At 42.9% G+C, this 24,804-nt stretch overlaps 1 protein-coding gene across 2 annotated transcripts in view; it reads left to right on the top strand.

Annotated features, from left to right (window-relative positions):
• ZBTB40 (zinc finger and BTB domain containing 40) overlaps window positions 1-24,804 on the top strand; it is a 324,401-nt gene that overhangs the window by 139,912 nt on the left and 159,685 nt on the right. For both annotated transcript variants that reach the window (XM_086921924.1, XM_086921925.1), the window contains 4 exons: window positions 159-292; window positions 7,760-7,931; window positions 15,102-15,566; window positions 20,357-20,563. In XM_086921924.1, the coding sequence (XP_086778050.1) occupies window positions 159-292; window positions 7,760-7,931; window positions 15,102-15,566; window positions 20,357-20,563 (978 nt within the window). The remainder of the gene's footprint in view (window positions 1-158; window positions 293-7,759; window positions 7,932-15,101; window positions 15,567-20,356; window positions 20,564-24,804) is intronic.

Here is a 24,804-nt window from a genome sequence, read left to right as displayed (position 1 = left end):
TTAACTCTTTCACCACCAATGTCCAAATGATATTTGCTTGCGGGTATTATGGAGATTGACTTTGGATTACTTTGTTTGTGTATTTGTTAACAAACCTACTCAATGTGACTTCTAAAGAAAATAACTTTGAATGTTATAATCTTCCTCTTTCTTTTTAGTGATCAAAAGGGAAGCTGTGGCCACAGAAGTGTTACTGCGGCATAGTGAGCTTATTGTAGAGGCCATTAGAGAAAGCAAGAGGCTAGAGTTGATAACTTCTGGAGAGGAGGACATCAATGATGCAGCAAAAGAGGTACAGTCTAAATTTATTTTGAGAAGTTGACTTGTAATACTGACAACCACTTATCAATCCCTGGAGAAAGATAACTTAAAATGTACCTTTTTCATGTAATGACATTCCTGATTTTATAGAGCAATTAAGGCATGAAAAGAGACAATTAGGAAATGCTGGAGAACTGAGGAAACCTGAGTACGGCCCGTGGCTTCAACCGTGGACTAGAATTTAGGGTGCAGTATGGGGAGCTATGCCACGTTTGAAAGCCTCCGTAGTGAAGTAACACATTTTTATAGCCGTTTAATATTCATATAAATAAAAAGTTTCTACTGTTAACTTAGTTCCCTCCATTTGCCCACATGTGGTACATGAGTTGATGAAAAGCCCATAAAGCTACTAGCTTCATTCACATGTTTTCTTTCCGCCATCGGGTTTAGACGTGTATTGCAGTGCTCTGATTCGAAACCCTCAATCGGAATCCCTTCTTTGTGCAGTTCACTCTACTCTCGTTGGTATTCTTTTCGATCGTCTTCCACCTTTTCGTGTCATAATTCATGAAAACTCTGTCTAATCGAAAAAACTCTCACCACGGCTTTCTGGTGGTCCAGCTCTTTCCTTAATCAGCTTCTACTTGAAAACCCAATGTCCGTGGTCCGTCGATGGAACGGACACCGTTTCAATTCGGGACCACCACTGCCATCAGGCCATGGAAGCAAATGCCTGGCCTTCACGCTCTGCTCCGAAACAGCAAGTTAAGCCTTCCAGCTTGGGCCCGAGCCGTTATGATACCCCTTTGGTTCTGAAACATCCTGGATCGAAAGAGAAAAAATATATCCAGCTCGCCACTGAAACAAAAAGACGTTCCCTTGAAGCCGCCGGAGCCGATTTTAGAAAACATGAAAGAAGAGCTGGATCCCAAACAGAAGAAGATTCCTATAAATCGTGACACTGGACACATAACAGCTAAACCAGTTATACCTTCAAAAAGGAAGCTAGACACTGAATACAGAATCCCTCTCAAAAAGAACACGCTTTGGAATAGCCAATAGGTCTCGCCTTTGGGACCTTATAAGTATTTAGCAGCACAATATCCTTACTGCAAAACATCAACTGTTGCATGGCTAAACACTTATAAGGTCCCAAAGGCGAGACCTATTGGCTGATCAAATGCTTGTTTTCTTTATTACTGAGCCATGGGCGCCTTTTGCTACTTTTTATAGCCATACCTTGGGAGGCCCTTTAATGATCTTCTCTGTGATGTGTCCTGTCTCCTAGCTGATAATGGTGGCTACGGATGGCAAGCAGCCTACTGCGGCCTGCAAACCTCCCTGTGGCTTCGCATACATGGCAGAGGGTTGCACGTTAAGGCGATCAGCGGCTTCCCTTCTTATGTACGGTGTGCTTTGGGGGCCTCTGAATCACTCATTCCTGTGTCTGAATAGAGGAGAAGTGGGCGCACCTCCGGCCGTGAGTGGTGTCTGCAGGCGGCACGGGGTGTGTGTGTGTTCCTGGTGAAAGCGTGCACCGACGGCTGGTGGTGTTTGTGTGCCTGGTGAAAGTGTGGTGGTGAGTCTGTGGTGGTGAGTGTGTGTGGTGGTGAGTGCGTGTGGTGGTGAGTGTGTGTGGTGGTGTGTGTGGTGTTGTGTGTGTGTGGTGTGTGTGTGTGTGTGTGTGTGTGCTGTGTGGTGTTATGTGTGTGATCTTATGTATGTAGTGTTATATGTGTGTGTGTGTGTGGTGTGTGTGTGTGTGTTGTGTGTGGTCCTATGTATGTAGTGTTATGTGTGTGGTGTTGTGTGTGTGTGTGTGTGGTGTGTGGCTGTGTGGTGTTGTGTGATCCTCTGTGAGACACCGGGGTCTGTCGTCTGGAATGGAAGCTTTGGTCAGATGGGGGAGCATGGAAATGTTGCGCTCCTGTGAAAGAGCTGGCTGGTGATTGGGGTCCCCCTTAGGGGCCAAATACTTCAAAAGCAGTGCCCCTGTCTTTAACACCACCACACCAGTGAGCCTCAAGTAACATGTGCCAGGTCTTCTAGGTGCCTAGAACAACGTCCCAGTGAAAGCACTGGACTTCACTGGCACCAAAGCACGTCATTTGTGCTCACCCTGCACACTCACACACTGCTCACCCTAAACACTCACGTACTGCTGACCCTGGACACTCGCATGCTGCTCACCCTGCATACTCACACACTGCTCACCCTGCACAATCTCACACTGCTCACCCTACACATTCACACACTGCTCACCCTGCACGCTCACACACTGCTCACCCTGCACACTCACACACTGCTCACCCTACACACTCACACAACGTTCACCCTGCACACTCTCACACATCGTTCACCCTGCACACTCTCACACTGCTCACCCTGCACACTCGCACACTGTTCACCCTACACACTCACACACTGTTCACCCTACACACCCACACACTGCTCACCCTCCACGCTGACACACTTCTCACCCTGCACACTCACACACTGCTCACCCTACACACTGCTCATCCTGCACACTCACACACTGCTCACCCTGCACACTTGAACAATGCTGGCCCTGGACACCCACACACTGCTCACCCTGCATACTCACACACTGCTCACCCAGCACACTAACACACTGCTCACCCTACACACTAACACACTGCTCACCCTGCACACTCACACACTGCTCACCCTGCACACTCACACACTGCTCACCCTGCACACTCACACACTGCTCACACTGCTCACCCTACACATTCACACACTGCTCACCCTGCACGCTCACACACTGCTCACCCTGCACACTCACACACTGCTGACCCTGCATGCTCACACACTGCTGGCCCTGGACACCCACACACTGCTCACCCAGCACACTAACACACTGCTCACCCTACACACTAACACATTGCTCACCTGGCACACTCACACTCTGCTCACCCTGCACGCTCACACACTGCTCACCCTGCACGCTCACACACTGCTTACCCTGCACGCTCACACACTGCTCACCCTGCATGCTCACACACTGCTGGCCCTGGACACCCACACACTGCTGGCCCTGGACACCCACACACTGCTCACCCTGCACACTCACACAACGTTCACCCTGCACACTCACACACTGAACACCCTACACACTCACACACTGCTCACCCTACACACTCACATACTGCTCATCCTACACACCCACACTGCTCACCCTGCACACTCACACACTGTTCACCCTACACACTTCTCACTCTGCACACTCGCACACTGCTCTCCCTGCACACTCACACAACGTTCACCCTGCACAGTGACACACTGCTCACCCAGCACACTCACACACAGCTCACCCTACACACCCACACACTGCTCACCCTGCACACTCACACACTGCTCACCCTACACATTGCTCACCCTGCACACTCACACACTGCTCACCCTGCAAACTCACACACTGCTCACCCTGCACACTCCCACACTGCTCACCCTACACATTCACACACTGCTGGCCCTGGACACTCACACACTTCTCACCCTGTATACTCATATACTGCTCACCCAGCACACTAACACACTACTCACCCTGCACACGCACACACTGCTCACCCTGCACACACACACACTGCTCACCCTGCACACTCACACACTGCTCACCCTGCACACTCACACACTGCTCACCCTGCACACTCACACACTGCTCACCATACACACTGCTCCACGAGCTGTGCAGTCCCTCCCAAGTCATTGAAATAAATGTGACATTTCACTGTTCACTGGTGATGTTTTTTGTGGCTGATGGGTCTCAGACAAACAACCTAAGTGACAGGAAGTTTGTGGCTCTTTCTGTTTCCTCCATGACATAGATGGCGTTTTAAATACTTTTTTTCAGAGATTTTTTTAAACCCTTTACGTGGAAATTGGAATTCAAGCGTATTATTGCCCGATTAAATGAACACTCAGTGTTCGAGGCATGTGGGCTGCTGAATTCATATATGTGCATAGATCGCCACCTAGTGTTGGGTCCGGATGATTGTACATTGTTGTCCTGGAAGAGTCTTCGAAGTATCACAAGATAGGTGGCTCTTCCCCGGACTACAGTGCGCATGGGCATCCACTCCATCCTCAGATTGTTTTTTTCCACCATTGGGTTCGGATGCATATTTGTTAACTCAAGTTCGGAATCGATAAAAAAACTTTCCTTTGGCCAAAAGGCCTTTAGTATATCGTCGGTATTGTCTTGCGATCGGTGCTCAGTTCTGTTCCAGCTCAGTTCCCGAGCCGGACATCCAGAGGAGCCGCGTGGCTTTTCGGCACTGAAGGCCCGGTCGACGCCAGAGGCCTTATCGACGAACCATAATGGAAGGGAGCCCGTTCAAGAGATGTCCCTTTTGCAACTCCAAATATCCTCACATCGATGTCCACCCGGTGTGCAACAAGTGCCTGTCTCCGGATCACAATGAAGCTAGCTGTATGGCTTGTTATCGTTTCCGCTCCAAGAAGACGATTCAACTTCGACGCGCAGCGCACAAGGAGGCACAGCAGACGGCACCTGACCCGGTGAACATTTTTGATACCGAGGAGGATGAGGGAGTCGAGCAGGAAGTTCGTGAGAACCTGTCTGATCCTGCATCGGAGATCGACTCCAGTTACGACGCTGATGTCGAAATGGTCGATAATGAAGACGTCGTCAACGAGGTAGGAGACGACGATGGGGCCTTTGGGGCTGTGGAAGATAGGTCGAGCGAGGATATAGGCCCAACCGTTGGTACGGGGGCCGAGACCAAGACACTTAATAAGGCTCAGGTCGAGGGATCGCCACATGGCCTTACCCGAGATCGTACACTTGGTTCTATAGCCTCAATTCAAGGCCCGGCTTCGCACATTTCTAACGAGCCACTGGTTGACTGATCGAAACCGAAAGAGAAAGCATCAGTGTCTACACAACCGAAAGCACTGGAAGCAAAATCGAAACCAAAAGTGCGTATTGCTTTGGTCGGCTCGAAGTCCTCTGAACTATCGGCACCGACGAAGCAAAAAGGTGTTATCGGCCCGGTGAGGTCGCTTAAGGGTGTCGAGCCGAAGACTGGGACACCGAAAAAACTGGTCAAGGACGTCGACCCGAAAAAATCGGCGCCGAAGGCCGTCGACACAGACAAAGGACTCAGAGCTCAGAAGGTTCTCGATCCTACGTGTCAACCAGACAAGGCTAGGAGCGGTACGACCCTCGAGTCCACACCTGGCGGTGGCTCGAAGGAACCCGTCGAGTCGACACAGCCGTCCGCCTCCTTTTCGAAGCAGGTGTTGGAATCGCTGAAACGCATTAAAGAGAAGGCTTCGACTGTCGGACCGAAGGATACTCCACCAACAAAGCCTACCATTAAACCTCAAAAATCGTCGGCACCCATCCAGTTCACGCTGCCGCCGAAAGTGGTACCCAAGGCCTTTGTCCCTAAGACGGCCGTCGAGGCGTCCAAGAAGGTGTCCACGGGGCTGAAGCCCACAACTGCGGAAGTAGTCACAAAGCATCGACAGCCTCCGCTTGAAGAGCAGTCGAGACAATTCATCGACGCAGACACGGGTAGACTTTCTATTTACAAACGAAAAATCGCCCCTGAACAGCCTATGGAGTCATATAAAATTCCATTGAAACAGAAGAAGGATTCTACTACATCACCTCTTCTTGTCGAACCTATATCACCACATGGCCAAGACACTGCTCCTATCTCGCCCACTTACTCAGATATGGAGACAGGGGAAGGTGACAATGAGGAGTACAATTATCCTATAGACACTGATCCTGAAGATCACAATGAACCCTGGGCAGCCGCTGCTGACCCAGGAGATCCACACACTGCCCCAGACAGTCATGTGTATGCTGTGAAAACCTCGCCTACTGAAGACTCGGCGGCGTTTAATGCACCAAAAATCATGATGTCCAGCTCCATGCTGACCCTATTGAGGTGGATTTTTTGTTTGACACCTTCTCCACCTCAGAGAGAACTGTCAAGACTCTGCCAATGCTAAAGAGTGTCTTAAAACATGCTGGAGACATTTTTAAAGAGACCACGAGGGCGAGGGTGATAAACCCCAGAATTGAGAAAAAGTACAAACCGGGCCCTGGGGACCCTACCTACATCAAGGGACAGTTGCCGTTGGAGTCTCTGGTTGTTTCCAATGACCGGAAAAGGGCAAACTTGCAAACAACGGGTGACTCTCCTCCCCCTGACAAAGAATCTAAAGTGCTAGAGAAATCAGGGAAAAGGGTGGCAGCTCAAGCGGCCAATATTTGGCGCATTTCCAACACTCAGGCACTCTTAGCCAGATATGACAGGGCTCATTACGATACTCTTGAAACCCTGTTACAACACTTGCCAGATGAATATAAGGAGGCAGCTGAGATGCTCATACAGGAAGGGAAGCATATATCAAATGCATCTATCAAGTGTGCACTGGACGCAGCAGACACCGCGGCCAGGGTGATTAACACAAGTGTGATGTTACGGCGACATGCCTGGCTGAGAATCTCCGGTTTCAAGCCCGAGATACAAACCACCATACTAAATCAGCCTGTAAACCCTGATCACTTATTTGGACCAGAGGTGGACACCACCTTAGAAAAGATCAAAAAGGACACTGAGACTGCAAAGTCTATTGGGGCTCTACAGTCGCAGCAGTTCAGGGGTGGTTCTTTTCGTCGCTCAAACAATAGAGAAGTTTCCAGAGGCCAGCTGTCCCAGCAAACACAATACAGTAAAGGAGGCGCGCAGACCACCTACACCAAACAAAGTAGAGGTGGCTACCGTGGAAACAGCACCAAGGGCAGAGGTCGTGGAAACAACAGCTCCCGATCCTCCGCCACTAACAAACAGTGACGCCTTGTCACTGCCCCCCGAACATACCACACCGGTTGGGGGGAGACTACAACAGTTCCTGCCAGTCTGGAAATCCATCACTACAGTGGGTGAGGAAGCTTATCCAGTACGGTTATTGTCTGGAGTTAACATCCACTCCACCCAACATACCCCCAAGGCACCGTCCTATGTCCACAGAGCATTTGCACTTATTGCAGCAGGAGGTAGTCGTCATGCTGCAAAAAGGAGCAATAGAGCTTGTGCCGGTGGAGGAAAGAGGTACAGGGGTACAGCTTCACTGCAAAGTGTCTCCATCATTAGAAGATAAATTGAAGTACATGTTACATATAAAATGGGTCTGCCTCGGGTTTGTTTTGGTGCTGAGCTAGTTTCAGACAAAATGCACCCAGCAATACACTAACTGGTCATACCTTTACTCTGCTTTCCAAATGGGGATTATATTTTGCTATTTGTTTTTTCTCTAGAAAGTGGCAAGTTGATTAACTTGATTGAGAGTGTTGCCTTGATTTTATTTCCATTTGTAGGTTTTATTAAATGAAAATTGTAAAATGAAAACATCAGTATGAGTAGGCTGTATACTGTTGACTTGGAAACTCGCATTAAAGCATTACACTGAAGTCATATGCATGTTTTTTCACCAGTTGCTTAGCATTGTATGTGAAAAAGAAGACTGTGAAGTGTCCTGCGCCAAGCAGTTTCTGACAGATGTACTGGAGAAGTCTGTTCCAAGTCTGAAGTTCTGTCAGTTGTTGTGCCGTCTCCAAGAGTCATTTCCAAGCTTGCGGCCACTAATGCAAGAACTGGAGCAACTGGGTAAGATGACTTAGTACCCGAAGGGATTATTTAAATTGGAGAATCCTCTGAGATTGAAAAGTAGTAACTATTGGCAGGCAGAAGAATAGAAGAACCAAGGGTATCTATTTATATTCTAAGGACAGTGTTTACAGTAGTTAAGCTTACATCTTAGTGTTGATGTTTTATTTGTGTAAGTCACTTAAGCATAGAAAACCGCAGCACATGTCATGCTTTCACATTCATTAGCTAAAATGTTCAAGACAAGAAATCTGAACAATGATGTTGGAGTAGGGGATTTTGAGACAGAACCACTGGAAAGAGCAGTTGGCCTGGTTGTATCCCTGTAAATTATGCACTATGCAACAAAAGTGATATCATATACATGGTACTGCTTAAGGCCAGAGAGAGTGAGGTCTTAGTTCATTTGTGCATTACATTTTAATTATTGCTCATTACAAGTACAATCAAAGGGTGCGGTAGGACAGACTGTTCCCATGACACAATTATTAAGGGCTATACAGAGCAACAAATGATGTTTTTGTTGAGTTCGCTTATTCCAAAGTGGTTGCCTGGTTCTGCTAAACTATATATTTCTACCAAAAATACACACACTCTGGTTCGGACTCAACAAAAGCATCTTAACATGGTTCTAGAGACACAGTAAGGTGCATTTGGCCATTATACTGACTTCTAAGGAGTTTTTGACATCAGGCTAATGTTAATTTGTGGGTTCTGATAGATTTAGTAGAGTAGAGCGATTTTTCCAAGTGTTGTGCTTCTAGCAACTAAACCGATGATTTTTTCAAGTGAGATGTACTGTGAAGCCTTGTTGCTGGGTGCAGCAAAGAATTTCTGACAGTATTTGGGGATTCAGTTGTTTGCAATAGGTCCTGAGCTAATGTTCATCTCCTATTGGAGTGGCTAAGGGGCACATGCATCATTGCAAATTGCTTTCGCAAATGGTGAGATTTGTAAAAATCGGCCGTTTGCGAATGCAATTTGAATTTTTGGAATGCATGAAGGGTGAAGGCCCTCGCAATTTGAGAATTCGCAAATATTTGCGAATTCTCAAATTGCGATTGCATTTAAGGAATCGCATTTTGCGATTTCTTAAATGCAATGCATGAAATTTGTAAAAATTGCGAATTCGCACTTAGGGGGAGCAAATTACCATGAGGTTGAACCTCATTGTAATTTGCGAAAACTTTGAAAAATGCACTTTTGTGCATTTTTTAAAGTTTCATGTTGTGCACACACATGCCCTTAAAGCATGTGTGTGCACAACATATGTGCACAGATTGATTTCAGGGGTGCAACTTGAAATCGCATTCTCAATTTGCGATTCGCTAATTGCTAATCGCAATTGAGAATGTCTTCCCATTCATTCCTATGGGCCTCTAGGCCCATAGGAATGAATAGGGAGGTATTCCTTAATTGCGAGTCGCAATTTGCGAGTCGCAATTAAGGAATAATAAGAAATCGCAATTTATTTAGCACTTTTTTCATGCATAGCCATTTGCGATTCCTTATTAGCGATTCCTTATTGTTCGCTAATAAGGAATCGCAAATGGCAATGTTGATGCATGTGGGCCTAAGTGCTCTCATTGTACTTCTTTCTCTCCAGTGGTAGCTAGGAGAACCGTTGTTTATTTCAGGGGGCATTTGCTTTGGGCATTACATGAACAGAGTTACAATCACATAATGTAATTTTCTAAGATGTTCTGCAGATAAAGAAGACCTAACCCACTCCATATCGCTAAGCCCAACATATAGAGACTAATGGTGAATTAATCTAATTAGCATTACGAAGAAAGCAGGCTTACAAGACACAAATAATGATTTGACAAATGTCTTGGTGATAATCTGTATGTACACTACCGACGGATCTTTGAGAAGTTGCAGTTTTCGAACCGTAGAACTCTATCCACTACTAGTTTTTCCGAGTTATTAGCTGCACAGTGTGGATCACTAAACCGTACACTATTCCACATGGTCATATTCTTAGTCCTGCTAAATCCCTGACCCCATCCTTCCAGTCCATATTTCCTGGACTCCATCTCAACTATTGCTATGGAAAATTATAACATCTACCACTCCAACACATCAACAGTTGTTTCAACATGCTGAGTAGCCCCAGCCTCTCCCACTCCTCTTGGATACAGTGAATCCTGAACACTCCCATCTCCTTGTATACAGTGAATCCTGAAAACTCCCAACTGACCTGACTTTCACTGCATCAGTGTACTATATATAATTTAACTCTAGGCCTTCAAGCACATAACTGCCTTTATGTTGCCAGGCATATCGTCTTCAGGGATCTTTTATATTATATATCAACCAGTTCAAGATGCATGTCCAGCATTTCAGCAATATAAGCTTCATACTTCTCATCCTAAAAGAACCTTCAGCTGAAATGCAACACTTTTTCTATGAACCGAAATACAGAGTCCAACAGGTGGGTTCACCTTTTCTGCACAAACCACCTAAATACTGGAACTCGGTCTTAGCCTGAATACGAAAGCTTTGAAATCACCTTAAATGCCTAAGAACATTTAAGACATATATGAGCCTGATCTTACCACTAAAGGTAAAATAGTAATTTTATGTAATAGAAGGCTCCTATAAAGTAGCAATACTAAGTAGATCACCTCATTGAGAAAGTAAGTGCCTATACCAAAAAATAATAAGCTCTAGTGCTACCTAGAGTAGGTATTAAATAATGAAATGCCATCAAATCAATTCCAGGCATGCCTACAGGTCTGTAGCTACATGACAGATGCACTGGCAGGGTTGTCAAGCACTACACCCAATACATATCACATAGGTAAATGTTAAACGTACTTTCTGCCAATCATGCATACAAGTTAGGCTTACAGGAAACACGTCATAAACTGCACAAAGTTTCACAGCCACGCAAATGACAGCAATGCACTACATGACAATACAATTCAATACATTACATTACAGTCCCATCCCCTTTTCAATCAAGATAGCCGCAAGCTCTCCCATTGGTTATACAATTGTTTCCACATAGACATCAGTCGTCAAGATTACCAGCATTGTTCAAGTCACATCTGCTCTCTTTCACTATATCTTTTTTTCATCTCTCTTTCTGGTTTGTCCAGTCCATTCAGCATTCCTCACTTATATTTCCTTTCAAACATTATGAAGTTTATTGAAATATCTCAAGTCAGTTGCCAGAATACGAGGAAACAATTCAATATCTGCCAGTGGGTTGGTCATATTAACTTTTATTAAACCAGGAGATATGTTAGAACCCACTATTTTCAGTATAACCCTTTGACGTTTTATAGCTCCTACATCTCCCTTACTCTGCGCTTCAATGAGCAAATATTTGGCTGCAGGTGATTTTTCATCTAAGACCCAATGCTCTAAAGCCCTTTAAAAATGTATCAAGTGAATGCAGTCTCATTCTCCTGCTTCCACCTGCTCAAGATGCTGAAATAGATCTTTCAATGACACCCTACCAATTCTTACAGAACTGTCACCCAAGTCCTCTTCACAGGCAGGCTGGTAGACAGTAATGCACTCCATGCCGGAATTCATGCTCAACTGACCGGACGACTCCAGACCATACAAAACTCAACTTCCCACGTTGCACCGGCATCATCCCACACCACAAGACTTGCCATTGACTCACAATCCACAAATGGGCAATCTTCAGACTCCTCACAGACACAAAGGCAAAGCCTTCCACAATATTTCCCCGTGTACCTCAACAACTGTATAAAGTTCCAGAAACTCACCGGATAACTCCTCTGAGCTGGAGTCCTACTCGCACACACCTTCGCATCCACAGAACCAGACCAGGCTGACAGACGTTATTTTACCTCACTTCTAAAGCCTGGAACAAACTGCCTTCACATCAGATCTATCTCATCGGTTCTTAAACTCCACAAGAAACTGAAGACATGGCTCTTCACCTATCTCCTGCCTTGGCATGGCCCATACAGCTTCTGCTTCAACTCCAGCATTTCTTCCCCAGAGAGTTGTGTGCTACACTGATTCACATAACAGACTTACCAAACATAACATAACATGACATCAAGCCTTCTAGAAAGATATCCCAATCCAGTTCCTCTCAACATCAAAGCAATGGTGTCACCAGCAAAAGAAAATTAAAAACTCAGCCGGAAGCAGTGGAGTCTATTAATTTATCTACCAAAGGATTAGGAATCTATTTCTCCTATTTTTAGTACTACAGAAAGAACCAAATCAGAAATCCATATATATCTGTTACCATTGAATAGTAAACAAACCAATATCGAAAAACAAGGTTAAACATGGTTTTACTTCAACCCTAGCAGAGATATTGGATGATCCTTGAATCAGGATGCATACTTTGAGATTCTGATTGCACAAAGACAGTGGACATGTCTTTGAGTCACTGTGGACAATACATGGTCAGATCAGTAGGTTTTAAAGTCGGCAGCATGTGCATTTTTGAAATGCATTTAAGGCAGCAGTCTCATTAGGAAAAAGATAATCGGATACCCCTGTCTGTGTGATTGGATGATAGATACCTCACCATATCAGCAAGTGCCACAGGATTTAAAAATAACTAAATCTCTTCTTAGCTTTCTGGAGCCCCACAAAAAGTTACCAATTCCACACAGCCCCCGTGAAAGGATCGTCATTAGCGGTGGGTTTGCTGAATGCTGTTGAAAGATAAACATTTCTTCAGGCCGCAAATCTTCTTCTACCCAAGAAAATGTTTGATTATTCTCAATTTCTTGACCCTCTGCACATCATATCTCAGGCTCCATAGCACTGTGCAAGTTCCAAGTTCAATCTTCCATATGAGACAGTTTATGAAGAGGCCAGATCAGTGCAGTTAACTGACCATAGATTGGGAGGACAGACTGCAGCTGTCGGAACCAATGATAGAAACACTTCACTGAAAGTTTTTTTTTTTTAAGAAACACTTCTCTGAAAGTTTTTTTTAGTGTAATGTTTGAAGGTGGATTTCATCTAATGACTGATATGGGGATTGATGCATCACTGATTTGTGGTTGTGCGTCTTGTGCTACCACAGAACTCAAGCTACAAAATCACTAATGCTGCATCACAAGCCGACTGAACTACAGCAACGCCCTCTACACTGGATTTCCTGCCCACCTCCTCCATAGGCGTCGGGTCATTCAGAACATAGCCACCAGACTAGTCCTCAACCTCCCCAATAAACCCACATCACCCCTCACTTCTAGGAACTCCACTGACTCCAAATATAGAAAAGATGCCAGTTCAAGCTACTAACTCATGCACACAAAGCCATCCACAACTGCAACACCGCCTACATCAACTACAGCCTGAACTTCCACCAGCCAACTAGACACCTCCATTCCGCTCTGCTACCTCTGCTCTTTCTTCCGCCCTTTCCCCATATTCGCAATGTAGAAGCGGTGTATGGTCCTTCTATCTCCGCAAAGGTGTGGAAAGGCCTTCCCCAACACCTCCGGAATTTCCCTTTCTTACCAAATTTCCGAAAATTATTTAAGACCGGTCAGTTCCTGGATACCCTCTAGAAATCGACTAATTGATTGATTGACTAAATGACCCTTTTTGGAAACAAGACATCTGGTTTCCTATAGAAAGGAAATATCTCATCAACCTACTGGATCTCTGTACATTTTATTTGTCCAAGAAATAATTCTATTCAGCATAAAGACACCCCTGTACATACAGACAACTCCACAATTCATGTACCACTAGAAAACGCATGGAGTCAAGAAATAAAGGGCCCTATTCCTCAGGCCTCTTCGCATTTGCTAATAACCAGGAATCAAACAATCAAAGCCAAACATGTTCCAAAAGTTTGATGTGCCAAATGAGCCAAGAAAGAAAACCATGGCTGGCTCTGTAACAATAAAATACTGTTGTATATCTTGCACCATTCTGGATTTGCTCACAATTATTTGTTCACAAATACAAACAACAGAAAGAGCCCAGACTATTTGCCCAGTTATCTCTGACTAGGCCCCAAAAGTCATACCATTTGGGTCTATGTTTACGTATTTTATCTTTTACAGTTGAGCCCAACATTTATCTTTAATTGAGACAGTTGAATGGAGAATGATCCTATTTGATCCGGAATGGCCTCAACAATCCTGATTCACATGTGTCCTGCAGATGTCGGAGAGACTATTAAGGAAACTTGCACAGACAGAACCTCCTCTCCAGACTCTCCTCATCTTGAATGTGTCTGCTTGGCTCCTAAAGTGTCACAGTAGCGCCATGTAAATTTGCCTTAGGTCTGTTTGTATGGAGATAATGAAGAAAGATTATACACTATGGTGTCCTTCTTATTAACATGGGAAAGATTCTGTATTTTGTGTATGCAGTAATCCATCTATCTTATGGCTGGCCTAAGAAAATAGTGAATGACACATCTTTCCTTATGCCACATGTTAGATGTTCCCTGCAGTTCTCTCAGATCAGGTATACAGCGTACAGTAAAAGTCTTTCATGGTAGGTAGTGTGGGAGACAAAGACTGCAAACTCTGCCATTAACCAACCATTATCCACTATATAGCCCAGTGTTAACTTACGTAATCATGCACACAGAATAGCTTGCTGGCTGGGTCAAAAAAAGTCAGGATGCCAGTTTTACATGTAGTCCGATGACTAAGGGCAGGGATACATACCCGTACACCATGTAGGGCACAATCCAGTGCCAACAAATATCCTTGTGTATTATCACGGTGCATAAATGTATTTATTTATGTAGATGACCGACAACAAACTGAGTAGTGACTTCCCTAGGGGCTGGGATTTCAATTACTTTTTATGCAGAAGATGATCTGAGATTTTTATTTTTAAATTCACATTTGTCAGTCAAAGGCCTTTTTTACTGTGGGCTCTGTGCATATGGTCAAAACGATAGGAGGGAAAAGTCCATGGTAGTTCACTGAAAACACGCTTGCATCACTGAGCCATGCCTAGATCACTCAATTATATTGTTGTTTTAAACAGAAACTTTATGAATCAAGGTAGGGTGTCTCTTTTATAACATAGGCGATTATGTGGAGACAATGTTTTTTAGGAGGCAACATGGTAGCCAGAATTGGGCTGTAGGTCACTTTCACTGATGTGGTCTGAGACATAACAGAGCATGTTTGAATGTACAGAAAATTACCATTAGACCGTTAATGTGTTTTTTTTCTTTAGGATTGTTAACTGGAAGATATGGAGATAAAAAAAACATAAGAAAGTGGAAGGTTAACAGTGACTACCAGCTTGAGGCATTGGACAAAGGAGAAGCACCTAACCTAAAGTCCTCAGAATTGGAAAATGTTGGAACGGTGTGCATCAAGGACAGGTGTGTTTCTGTCAAGAAAGAAGCAAGGAGGGTAGCAATATCTTCCTCCAAGAAGACCTACATCTGCAAGTACTGCAACAAGATCTTCCATTTCCGTTGTCGCCTGGAAGTGCATGTGAAGCGTTGCAGAATGGCCCTTGAAAAGCCAGTACAGTGCCAAGAGTGCAACGAAGTGAAAGCTTCTAAGAAGGAACTTGAGAAGCATAGACAGGAAGCTCACTGTTATCCCACTACAGATAGGACAGCCAGAGGAAGAAAGAAGCGTTTAATGGTTACCTGTGACATATGTGGAAAGGAGTTTGCACATCCGTCAGGTACTTCTAAAGCTAGTAGAATTCACTGAACAGTGTGTAAACTTTGTATATGGAGTAGGTGCATTCTGTTCTGGTCTGAAGTGTTAGCATGCTCTGACAAGTGCTTTGCAGTGGTGTTTGTCTAATTTTTTGTGCAATACTACAAAGTTGTTTGTCTTCTGTTTTAGGCAAGGGAGTAGTGAAACATCATGTAAAAGACATTCCTTTACATTGGTAGCCCAGATAGTTTGCAATCAAGAAAATGTATGCCATTTTTGCGAGAAGCGTTCTAGATGTAACCTTCTCTTGGTAACTATTCTATTTAATTAAATACTTTTAGAGCCCTAGATGCAGGAGAAGCAGCTTCAAAGATTGAAATATGTAAGATGTGAGCCAGCAAGGCTGGTTTGGAGAGGAAGTACGAGGAAAGAATAAAGGGAATGGGAGGGGCTCTGTGAGGTGTAAAGCAAATGAACGTGTAAGGGTACTGAAGGGAAAATGGCTACTAAAATATTATGATGACATAGCATTTTCTAAATATCTTCATCTTAAGATTCTTTCTGAACATTTTGAAATTTGTCTCTGTTGAGTTTTAAGGGCGTTAGATATTTGGTCTACCCAGGTAGCCTACCTTACAGATTCCACATTTATTTTTCTTTATCTTAAATAGGCCAACTTAAGCACTCTTGCTTGATCTCTGAGATCTCTTTGTTGAATAGTGTTGAACGTTTGCTTAGATGTCGTTCAGCCTGGCATTCAATAAACTTGGGTGGGAGACGCAATGTGCCTTGAATTTTCTTCCTCTATCCACAGGTAGCAATTCTAATTTTTGTAGGTATAGGGTGAGGATCTAATGGATTTACATTGGGAAATCGGTCCAGTAATCTGACCACCTCTCATCATCTCTTTTGATGATCCTTTAATATCAGAGAATTCAACCCTCTGATCACTTTTTCCAACAATTGTTGCTACCTTTTATCTCTTATATCCAATGCATAAGTATCAATTGAGCATTAGCTGTTAATAGAAACTCAAAATTCTGCAATTGCAAGACTGTAATAATAAAGTGAAGGTCTCAGGTAGGTCACATTAGACAAAGCATATATGGATTAGATGTGAGAAATATGACTCAAAAGAGAGGGCTACAATTGTGTTATTTATTTTGGAGGCTATTTTGTACACTGAATGTCTTATTGGAGCTGTTTCAGAGTTCAGAAGCTATTGCAAGTAGACCATTGTATTGGTCCATGTTGCGACAGAATGGTGGAGTTGGAGAGTAAGGCGATAAATGCATTACAGAAGAAGACCAAATTGACTTTTCATACGGCTCAAACTTAGAAGGCCAGGTGGTGCGGAGGTGAGGTGTAAAGGTTCTTTATAGACACTCAGTTTCCCACCATGGAAAATCCAAGAATTGAGGGCACGGTCCAGGAATGGGTACTGTAAGGGGAACTTCTTCATCTGAGAGCTTGACTCTGGATAAGGCCATATGAGGCTCCACATAATCCGCTTCCATAAATTCCTTCTCAGACTGAAGCGCCAGAGCAGTTACAACTTCAAAAGGTTTTCAACAAGGTGGAAATAAAAATGAGCAACTTCACCAGTGTATATATCAAATTATTCGGCAAAGCTTTCTTGACTTTAGGAAATGGAAAGCCAGGAACACTTATCTGGCTAGCAGTGATGAATGAAGTCAGGCTTGGGTTGGTGAATTAGACTTGTACCAAATTGTGATAGTGGATTAGTTGGATCGTTGTACCATGTTTATAGTTCTGTCTTCCTTAGTTTTCTGGATTTGAATTTTGCTGTTTGTTGTGTATGTAGCTGCCATCAGTAAGAAAGAATGTGAGAAACCATAAAATAAACCAAGCTAAAACGGAAACATTAAAATTTGGAAAAATAGCCTAATGCCAGAAAATGCTTGTAGTATTATTGAAGAGCACATAAGTTAAGTTTAAGTTGCACATTGAGACAGAAAAAGCCCTCTTTCAGCAAGAGACACCAATCCTAAATTACCCGAAAAGCATACAATGTTTTAGTCACTCTCTCTGGACAACTCTTTGAAAGATACCCTATAGAGTTGTTAATTTTCTCATCTAGCCTAACCAGGTTTTACATTCAACTTTATCCTACATTCAGCTTTGATTCTTGCACTATCTTCTTTCACACAGACATTGTCTTGCTCCATAAAATATATTATTTGCATAACGAACATTTGTTTTATCGACATATTAAATAGTATCAGTGCTGCCCAAAAATGTTTGCTCTCAAAGAACACCATTTTTGATTCAATAATCTACTCCTAAACCCATGCATTCTAGTGAACCACATAAAATATGCTAAAATGAGCCTACATCAGTTTTTATGGCATCAACAGTACCCACTTAAAGACAAGCCAGTGCTTTTTCTGTGAACACCAATGTATTGTCTACATCGTCTGAAGAAAAAGGACCATCCCCATGTCAATGTTAGCTTTGAAAGTTGGCCTTCATTTGACACCAGTAATTGTAGACTCTAAATCTCTATTTCAGTTCTTTAAATTGTTAGGTATAACCTAGAATGATGATGTAACTATAAACTATTCACATGATATTATTTAAAGGCATTTTTGTTTGCGCATCATCGTAGGTAGGTAATAATTTTATTGTATTGATCACATTGGTTACAATAAATACACTACAATATAACAGGTTGTTAACACTTTTCCCCAAAACTTGTTTAAACATAATTAGCATTTTAGAGTCCTAAGCAGTAGTAATAAATACAGCAAATTTGCTTTTTTCTGAAACTCAATATGGACAAGAACAGTCGTCTTCTTAAATGTAGGTAAATTATTCTTAAAGTTAACAAATTTCAGGCAAAGACAAACAATCTGATCCAGAGGTTCAGCTTTTTAGCCACACAAGCAACATCCACTCTTGCCTTTGAGTCTCGGATTCCATGTTCCCTCGAATTAAAGCAATGGTATATAGAGACATCTCTATCTCAGTTGTTTCCTATTGTGTGCGGATTTTATGTTTGAATCAATATACTCCTTGTTTGAGGATAAATAGAAATTATGCACCAAATCTGAGTGTTTGTATTATGTGGGGGTAAAGATCTTTCTCTCAATCTTGCGTAATTTAAGCAAACATACTTGTGATGGAATAACAGTTTTAACATTATTTTCAATCTCAAATATAATCAGAGTTCAAAATATGCATGCTGTATTAATTTTTCATCCTCACAAAATAACATTTCTGAATATGGTTTATTGTGACTGTCCCTCTAAAAATCCATTCCGCTCATGACATATCTTACTTCTCTCACACATAAATGCGATATGCTATAAAACTGAGAGAGCCTGATAGGATCCGGCTTCTACTAGAAACTTTCCAATTTCAAAGCACTGCTACTTAAGCATTGACATTTTAACCTTAATTCAGGAGATAGTGTCATCATCCTATGGGTAAGATAATTACTTAGGACCTGATTACGAGTTCCTCCTAATTTTACGACCCATGCGTATACTCCTCTTTACCCATGGGTCACAATTACGAGTGTGATGGTATTTAATGTATCTGATAATTAACAGGGACAACTTACAGTATTTACCAAATCATGTGGATTTTGGTGTGTTAAACACCAAAAACTGCATGTAATTTCCCTTAAACTCATAATTGGTGTTATTTATCACACCCAATAAATAATGTACTGAGTGGTATTGTTATTTATAACGGGTGATAAATAAGGCCTTCGCTCACAATCCGGGCCTAAGTCTTGTTTTTGCCATTTTCACTAAGGGCCTTTTTTAGTGAGACCACCATAGCATATGTTACACAGAAAAGGTGAATTTGATTTGTCAAATGAAGATGCAAGGCTCCATTGATGACCAACTATGATGATTATTAGTGCTATTGGTATTATTATTATCATACTGCACGGCTACATCAGGATATGTCAGGCTTTTGTTCATCAGACCTTCTGGGGCATGCTCCCTACATTCAGTATTGAATGTAGGGAACATGCTCCTGGACCATGCAAGATCAGGGTTCCTTCTGCTGAGAAGAGCTAAGGGTGGTAAATACCAGATTCATTTCTGTATATTAAAGGGTGCCTTGGAGAGACTCTAGTTATTTTGTTCTTATTTGGTATGTACTCCATCAAGCCTCTCCATTTAATATATCCTTGTCTCATGAAAAAATGCAGGTCACTGATGTGAAGAGCCAACCACAAAATATTATTCTGGAAAAGTTTGACAGTCTTTTATTGGATTTTCTTCCACCTTATGATTACTAGTCACCGGCATATGAAACTTGCTGCTCATGTTTTCTTTGATGTGTTACCCCACTGTAGGCAGTATGTTCATGGATTCTTTATCTTCATTATAATATACCTGAACGGCTAAGCATAATTTTTCTTGCAAATACGTCTGATTACATTTTCCTCTTGACACCATTATTAAAAGTATGGATTTAGGGGGAAGGTCAGTGCATTATATAGCATTTATGTCATTGGGGATATGTTCTGTAGTGTTACAGCTGGTAAATACTGGCTGTTAGAACATTAATTAACTTGAGAATTAGTGTACAGAATCACCCAAAAATATGTTTTGTTTCAAAGTAATCCTTCTCCTGTGAACAGGTTAATAGCAAAACTTTGTGCTAAGCAGGTTGTAAGGTGTAGTGTTTGCTTGTGGCTGGCATTCTTTTGTATAAATTGTTTTGGAAGAAAGTATCATTTGGATCCAGGTTAAGGTATTTAGTCTTTTTTTCTTAATTTGATGATTCACTACTCCTCTTTCCTCAAGCTTGCATAACCTGTTCCCCTAGGGATGCAGTACCATAAACGGACAGAACACTTTGACGAGAAGCCCTTCTCTTGTAGTGACTGTGGAGCCAAGTTTGCTGCCAACTCCACGCTTAAAAATCATCAACGTCTGCACACAGGAGAGCGCCCATACATGTGTAAGCACTGCCAGATGACCTTTACTCAGGCTGCAGCCCTCGCCTACCACACTAAAAAGAAACATTCTGAAGGTAAGCCCTCGTAGAAATCTGTTGTTCCAGTATAGGAGAGACAGCTACTGTTTTGTTAAAAGAGAAGTAATAAAAAAGGAAAAGCCTAACTACTCCTCCTTTCGGTGTTAGTGCACATTGGCATCAACTCCATTGTTAGTGTTTTCTTTTTGCCATCAGGTTCTGACATGGTTTGCTGTGCTCCAGTTCTAGACCGTTCGTCGTAATCCCTGTAGCTCTCAACCCCCTGCGCCCTTGTCCATATTGTTTCGAACAAGTTTTCCCACTTTCGTGTCGAAGATCTGAAAACTATCACATTTGGATCGATAAATCTTCAACCGTAGCCTTCATGCCTAGCCCATTTCTTTCTCTCCCACTCGAGAGATCAACATTGAGTAGATCTGCTGATGGAACGGACTTCTTTCCAATTCTGCACTCGGTGCCATTCCAGATATCCGCGCACTGAGCTTCGCAAAGTCTTTAACTTGTGCCTGTCTCTGGAGCACAAGGAAGAAGACCGCAAATCCACTGGGCTCGAACGAAAGAAATGCAGCAACAACCATGCAACAGAAGCTGGATCCAAAACAGAAAAAAAACTGTTTATAATCCATATACTGGACATATTACAGCAAAACCAGTGATACCATCCTCCAAAAGAAAAATAGACCCTGGATATGAAATCCCTTGTAAAAAGCACATGACTACTAGCCCTCTTCACCCTATTTTTCATACCCCACCACCCTCTTCACCTATACCTATGTACCACCCTCAGACCCTCTAGACATCACACCACAGGGATCTCCACGTACAGATACTGATGCAAGGGATGGGGATGACACTTATGGACAGTCACCACCAAATCTATGGGATGATTACAATACAGACCCTCCCCTACAGATATAGACCCAGATCTATACCCTGTTAAACCTACCCTCCCTATGACACAACACCTCATACCAGGAGTTAATTGCTAGGTCAGCTACATACCATGGAGTGACTTTACACAAGGAATTTTTGGAAGAAGATTTTTTTTTTTATTTGAATCATTAGGGACCACACATAGGACAACACAATTATTACCTATTTTAAAAGGTATGATGAGGCATGCTGAGGACATTTTCAAAGATCCAGTGAGGGCATGTATAATAACACCTAGGGTGGCTAGAAATTAGAAATCCCTACCATCTGACCCAATTTTTATTAAGTGCCAGCTTCATTTAGATACCTTCGTTGTAGCCAATACTCGTAAAAGAGCAAATTTACAAACTACAGGGGATGCACTACATTGGAACGGATAGTCCCGGCTAATAGATGCCTCGGGGCAAAGAGTGGCTGCAGAATCAGCCAACCACTGGCGTATAGCCATTTGCAGAGTCTGTTGGCTAGATGTGATAGGGCTCACTGGGACAAAATGCAGTACTTACTCCAATATCTCCCACAGCATCACAGCAAAAGAGGGCTGGAACTAATACAGGAGGGAAAACTAATTTCCAATTCCTCTATTAGGTGTCCGTTAGATGCTGCAGATATTACAGCCAAAGGAATCAACACTAGTACTCTCCTCAGAAGACCCTTATGGTTACGAATCTCTGGTTTTAAACCAAAAGTACAACAAACAATACTAAATGCCCTGTTGGACAAGGAACATCTCTTTGGTCTACAGGTAAATGAATCACTTGAAAAAAGGAAAGTAAATAGAAAAGTAGCAAAATCTATGCAGGCTCTACAGTCACCCTCTAAAAGAACCTCCTTTTGCTGTTCATTTTATAAGGGAGACTCGAAAGTACCTCTAAAGTTGCCAACACATCTTCATATAAAACACAAAATCAATCCTCCCCTCTAGAGGATTTTATAAAGGCGTTTACAGAGGGAACTGTTTTAAAGGCGAGATAGAGATAACCCAACACGTTCCTCTCTATCTCCCAACAAACAGTGACTTCATAACAATTCCCCCTATCATCTTACGGGGGAAGACTTCATCCATTGCTTCACATTTGGCAGTCAATAGCTAGCTATTTGACCTAGCTATTTGACCGATGACAGGTGGAGCTAACTGATAGCTATAGAGGAGATAGGCTGTGGACTTCCCCCTCGGCCATCACCTACCCAGCCAGACTTTGGGCAGACTCTCCTTTCGTCTCTTCATTCTATTTCCCTCCTACCCCTTTACCCTACATCCTTTCCCTCCTAAGCTCCAGGTGTCTCATCTTTTACGTTTGTGAAATGTTTTTCTAGTAACTGATGTAACTTGTAACTTATGTAAATTTCTAATTTGGTGGAACATTATGTAAAGCTCTCTGATACCTCCGGGTCTAGCCAGCGCTATAAATAAATAAAAATAACATCAGACAAATGGGTGTTGGAAATTATCCAACATGGTTATTGCCTTCAGCTCACCAGCAATCCTCCCAGCATTCCACCTCACATTCACAAACTTTCTCTAGAGCACTAACAACTGCTCAAATAAGAGACACAAGTCCTTTTAACAAAAGGAGCTTTAGAGCCAGTCACAATATAACAGCAAGGGTCAGGGGTTTACTTACTTTAGTTCCTAATCCCAAAAAAGGAAGGTTCTCTAATACCAATATTAGGTCTCAGACCTCTAAACTCATACATACTGCCAGAACACATCCATATGGTCGCACTTCAACAAGTGCTTCCCCTCATACAACCAAACAACTTAATATCAGTACTAGACCTAAAGGACGTATACTTTCACATCTCTATTCACCCAGCACATCACATATAACTCAGATTTGTGGTAGCAGGAAAAAGCTGTCAATTTAAAGTAACTACCCCACCCAGAGTATTCAACAAATGTCTAGCAGTACTAGCAGCAGCTCATCCAAGACAACAAATACATGTCTTCCCATATCTAGACGATTGGCTCATCAAAGCCAACACGCATCTCCAGTGTTTACAACACACTCAAACTACAATAAATCTTAATCATCAATTGGGATTCACAATCAATGTGCAAAAATCTCGCCTTCAACTTCCACAACTAAAGCCCTATCTGGGAGCTATCCTAAACACTCAAACAGGTTTTGCCTATCTCAAGGCAGCCAGATTTAACAATTTTCAAACACTGATACTACAATTCCAAAGCAATCAATATGTAAAAGTAAGAACTTTCATTCAACTTTTAGGGATGATGGCATCATGCATTGCTATAGTACTTCATGCAAGATTAAACATGCATCTTCTACAGGAATGTTTAGCACGCCAATTGAATCAATCACAGGGTCATCTAAAAGATCTAGGGCCAGATGTATCTCACCAAATACCAGTCGGTAACGGCCGATTTCGGCCGTTACCGAGCGGTATTTCGTTTGTGACATGTAGGGGGCCTGAAATGTACCGATTTGGTAAAATTACCGATTCGGTAAAATACCGAATCGGTAAATCTACCTGTAGGCGGCACTGAAAACAGTGCCACAGGCCCTTTAGAATTCGTTATTTACCATCAAATACTATTTGATGGTAAATAACGAATTCCTGTGTACATGCACATCTGTGCATGTACGCCTGTGCTCTGTGGCACACAAACATGCCCTAAGGGCATGTATGTGTGTCACATGGCATACAAGCCTGAATCAGAGGTGCAACAGGGTGTCAAAGTGACACCCCCGTCCCCCTTGTCAATTCGGTAATTTTACCGAATCGGTATTTACCGAATATTGCAGAATCGTTAATTTATTCGGTAAATATACCTACATAGCATTTACCGATTTGTAAATACCGAATCAGTAAAATTCGGTATTTACCAATCGGTAAATGCTAATTACCTACATCGGGCCCCTAGTGTTGGTAGACAGCCTCACCCATCACTCTCTGCAGTGGTGGAAGACCCAAAACTTGTCAAAAGGATGGCCCTTCATCGTCCCTGTTCATCAAGTCATAAGTGGACGCATCCCCTACAGGATGGGTTGCCCATCTACAACATCTAACAGTTCAGGGTCTCTGGGACACCAAATACAAAAGTCTCCACATCAGCTACCTAGAGCTTCTAGCTGTTCACCTAGGGCTCAAAGCATTTCAACCACACCTGATACGGAAAGTTATCTTAGTCCGGACGGACAGTATGACAGGTATGTACTATGTACAAAAACAGGGGAGGGACACGCCCTCTACAGTTTTTACGCCTCTAGGACCATTTGGCAGTGGGCAATATATCAGAAAATCCAATTGCTAGCAGAACACCTTCCACGGATGGAGAACCAATTTGCCAACATTCTCAGCAGGATACACCAACAACTCCA

The sequence above is a fragment of the Lissotriton vulgaris genome, chromosome 5 (assembly GCF_964263255.1).
Source record: "Lissotriton vulgaris chromosome 5, aLisVul1.2, whole genome shotgun sequence".
Lineage (NCBI taxonomy): Eukaryota > Metazoa > Chordata > Amphibia > Caudata > Salamandridae > Lissotriton > Lissotriton vulgaris.
The sequence above is the reverse complement of the archived record's forward strand: the minus strand, read 5'-3'. Positions and strand labels throughout refer to the sequence as shown.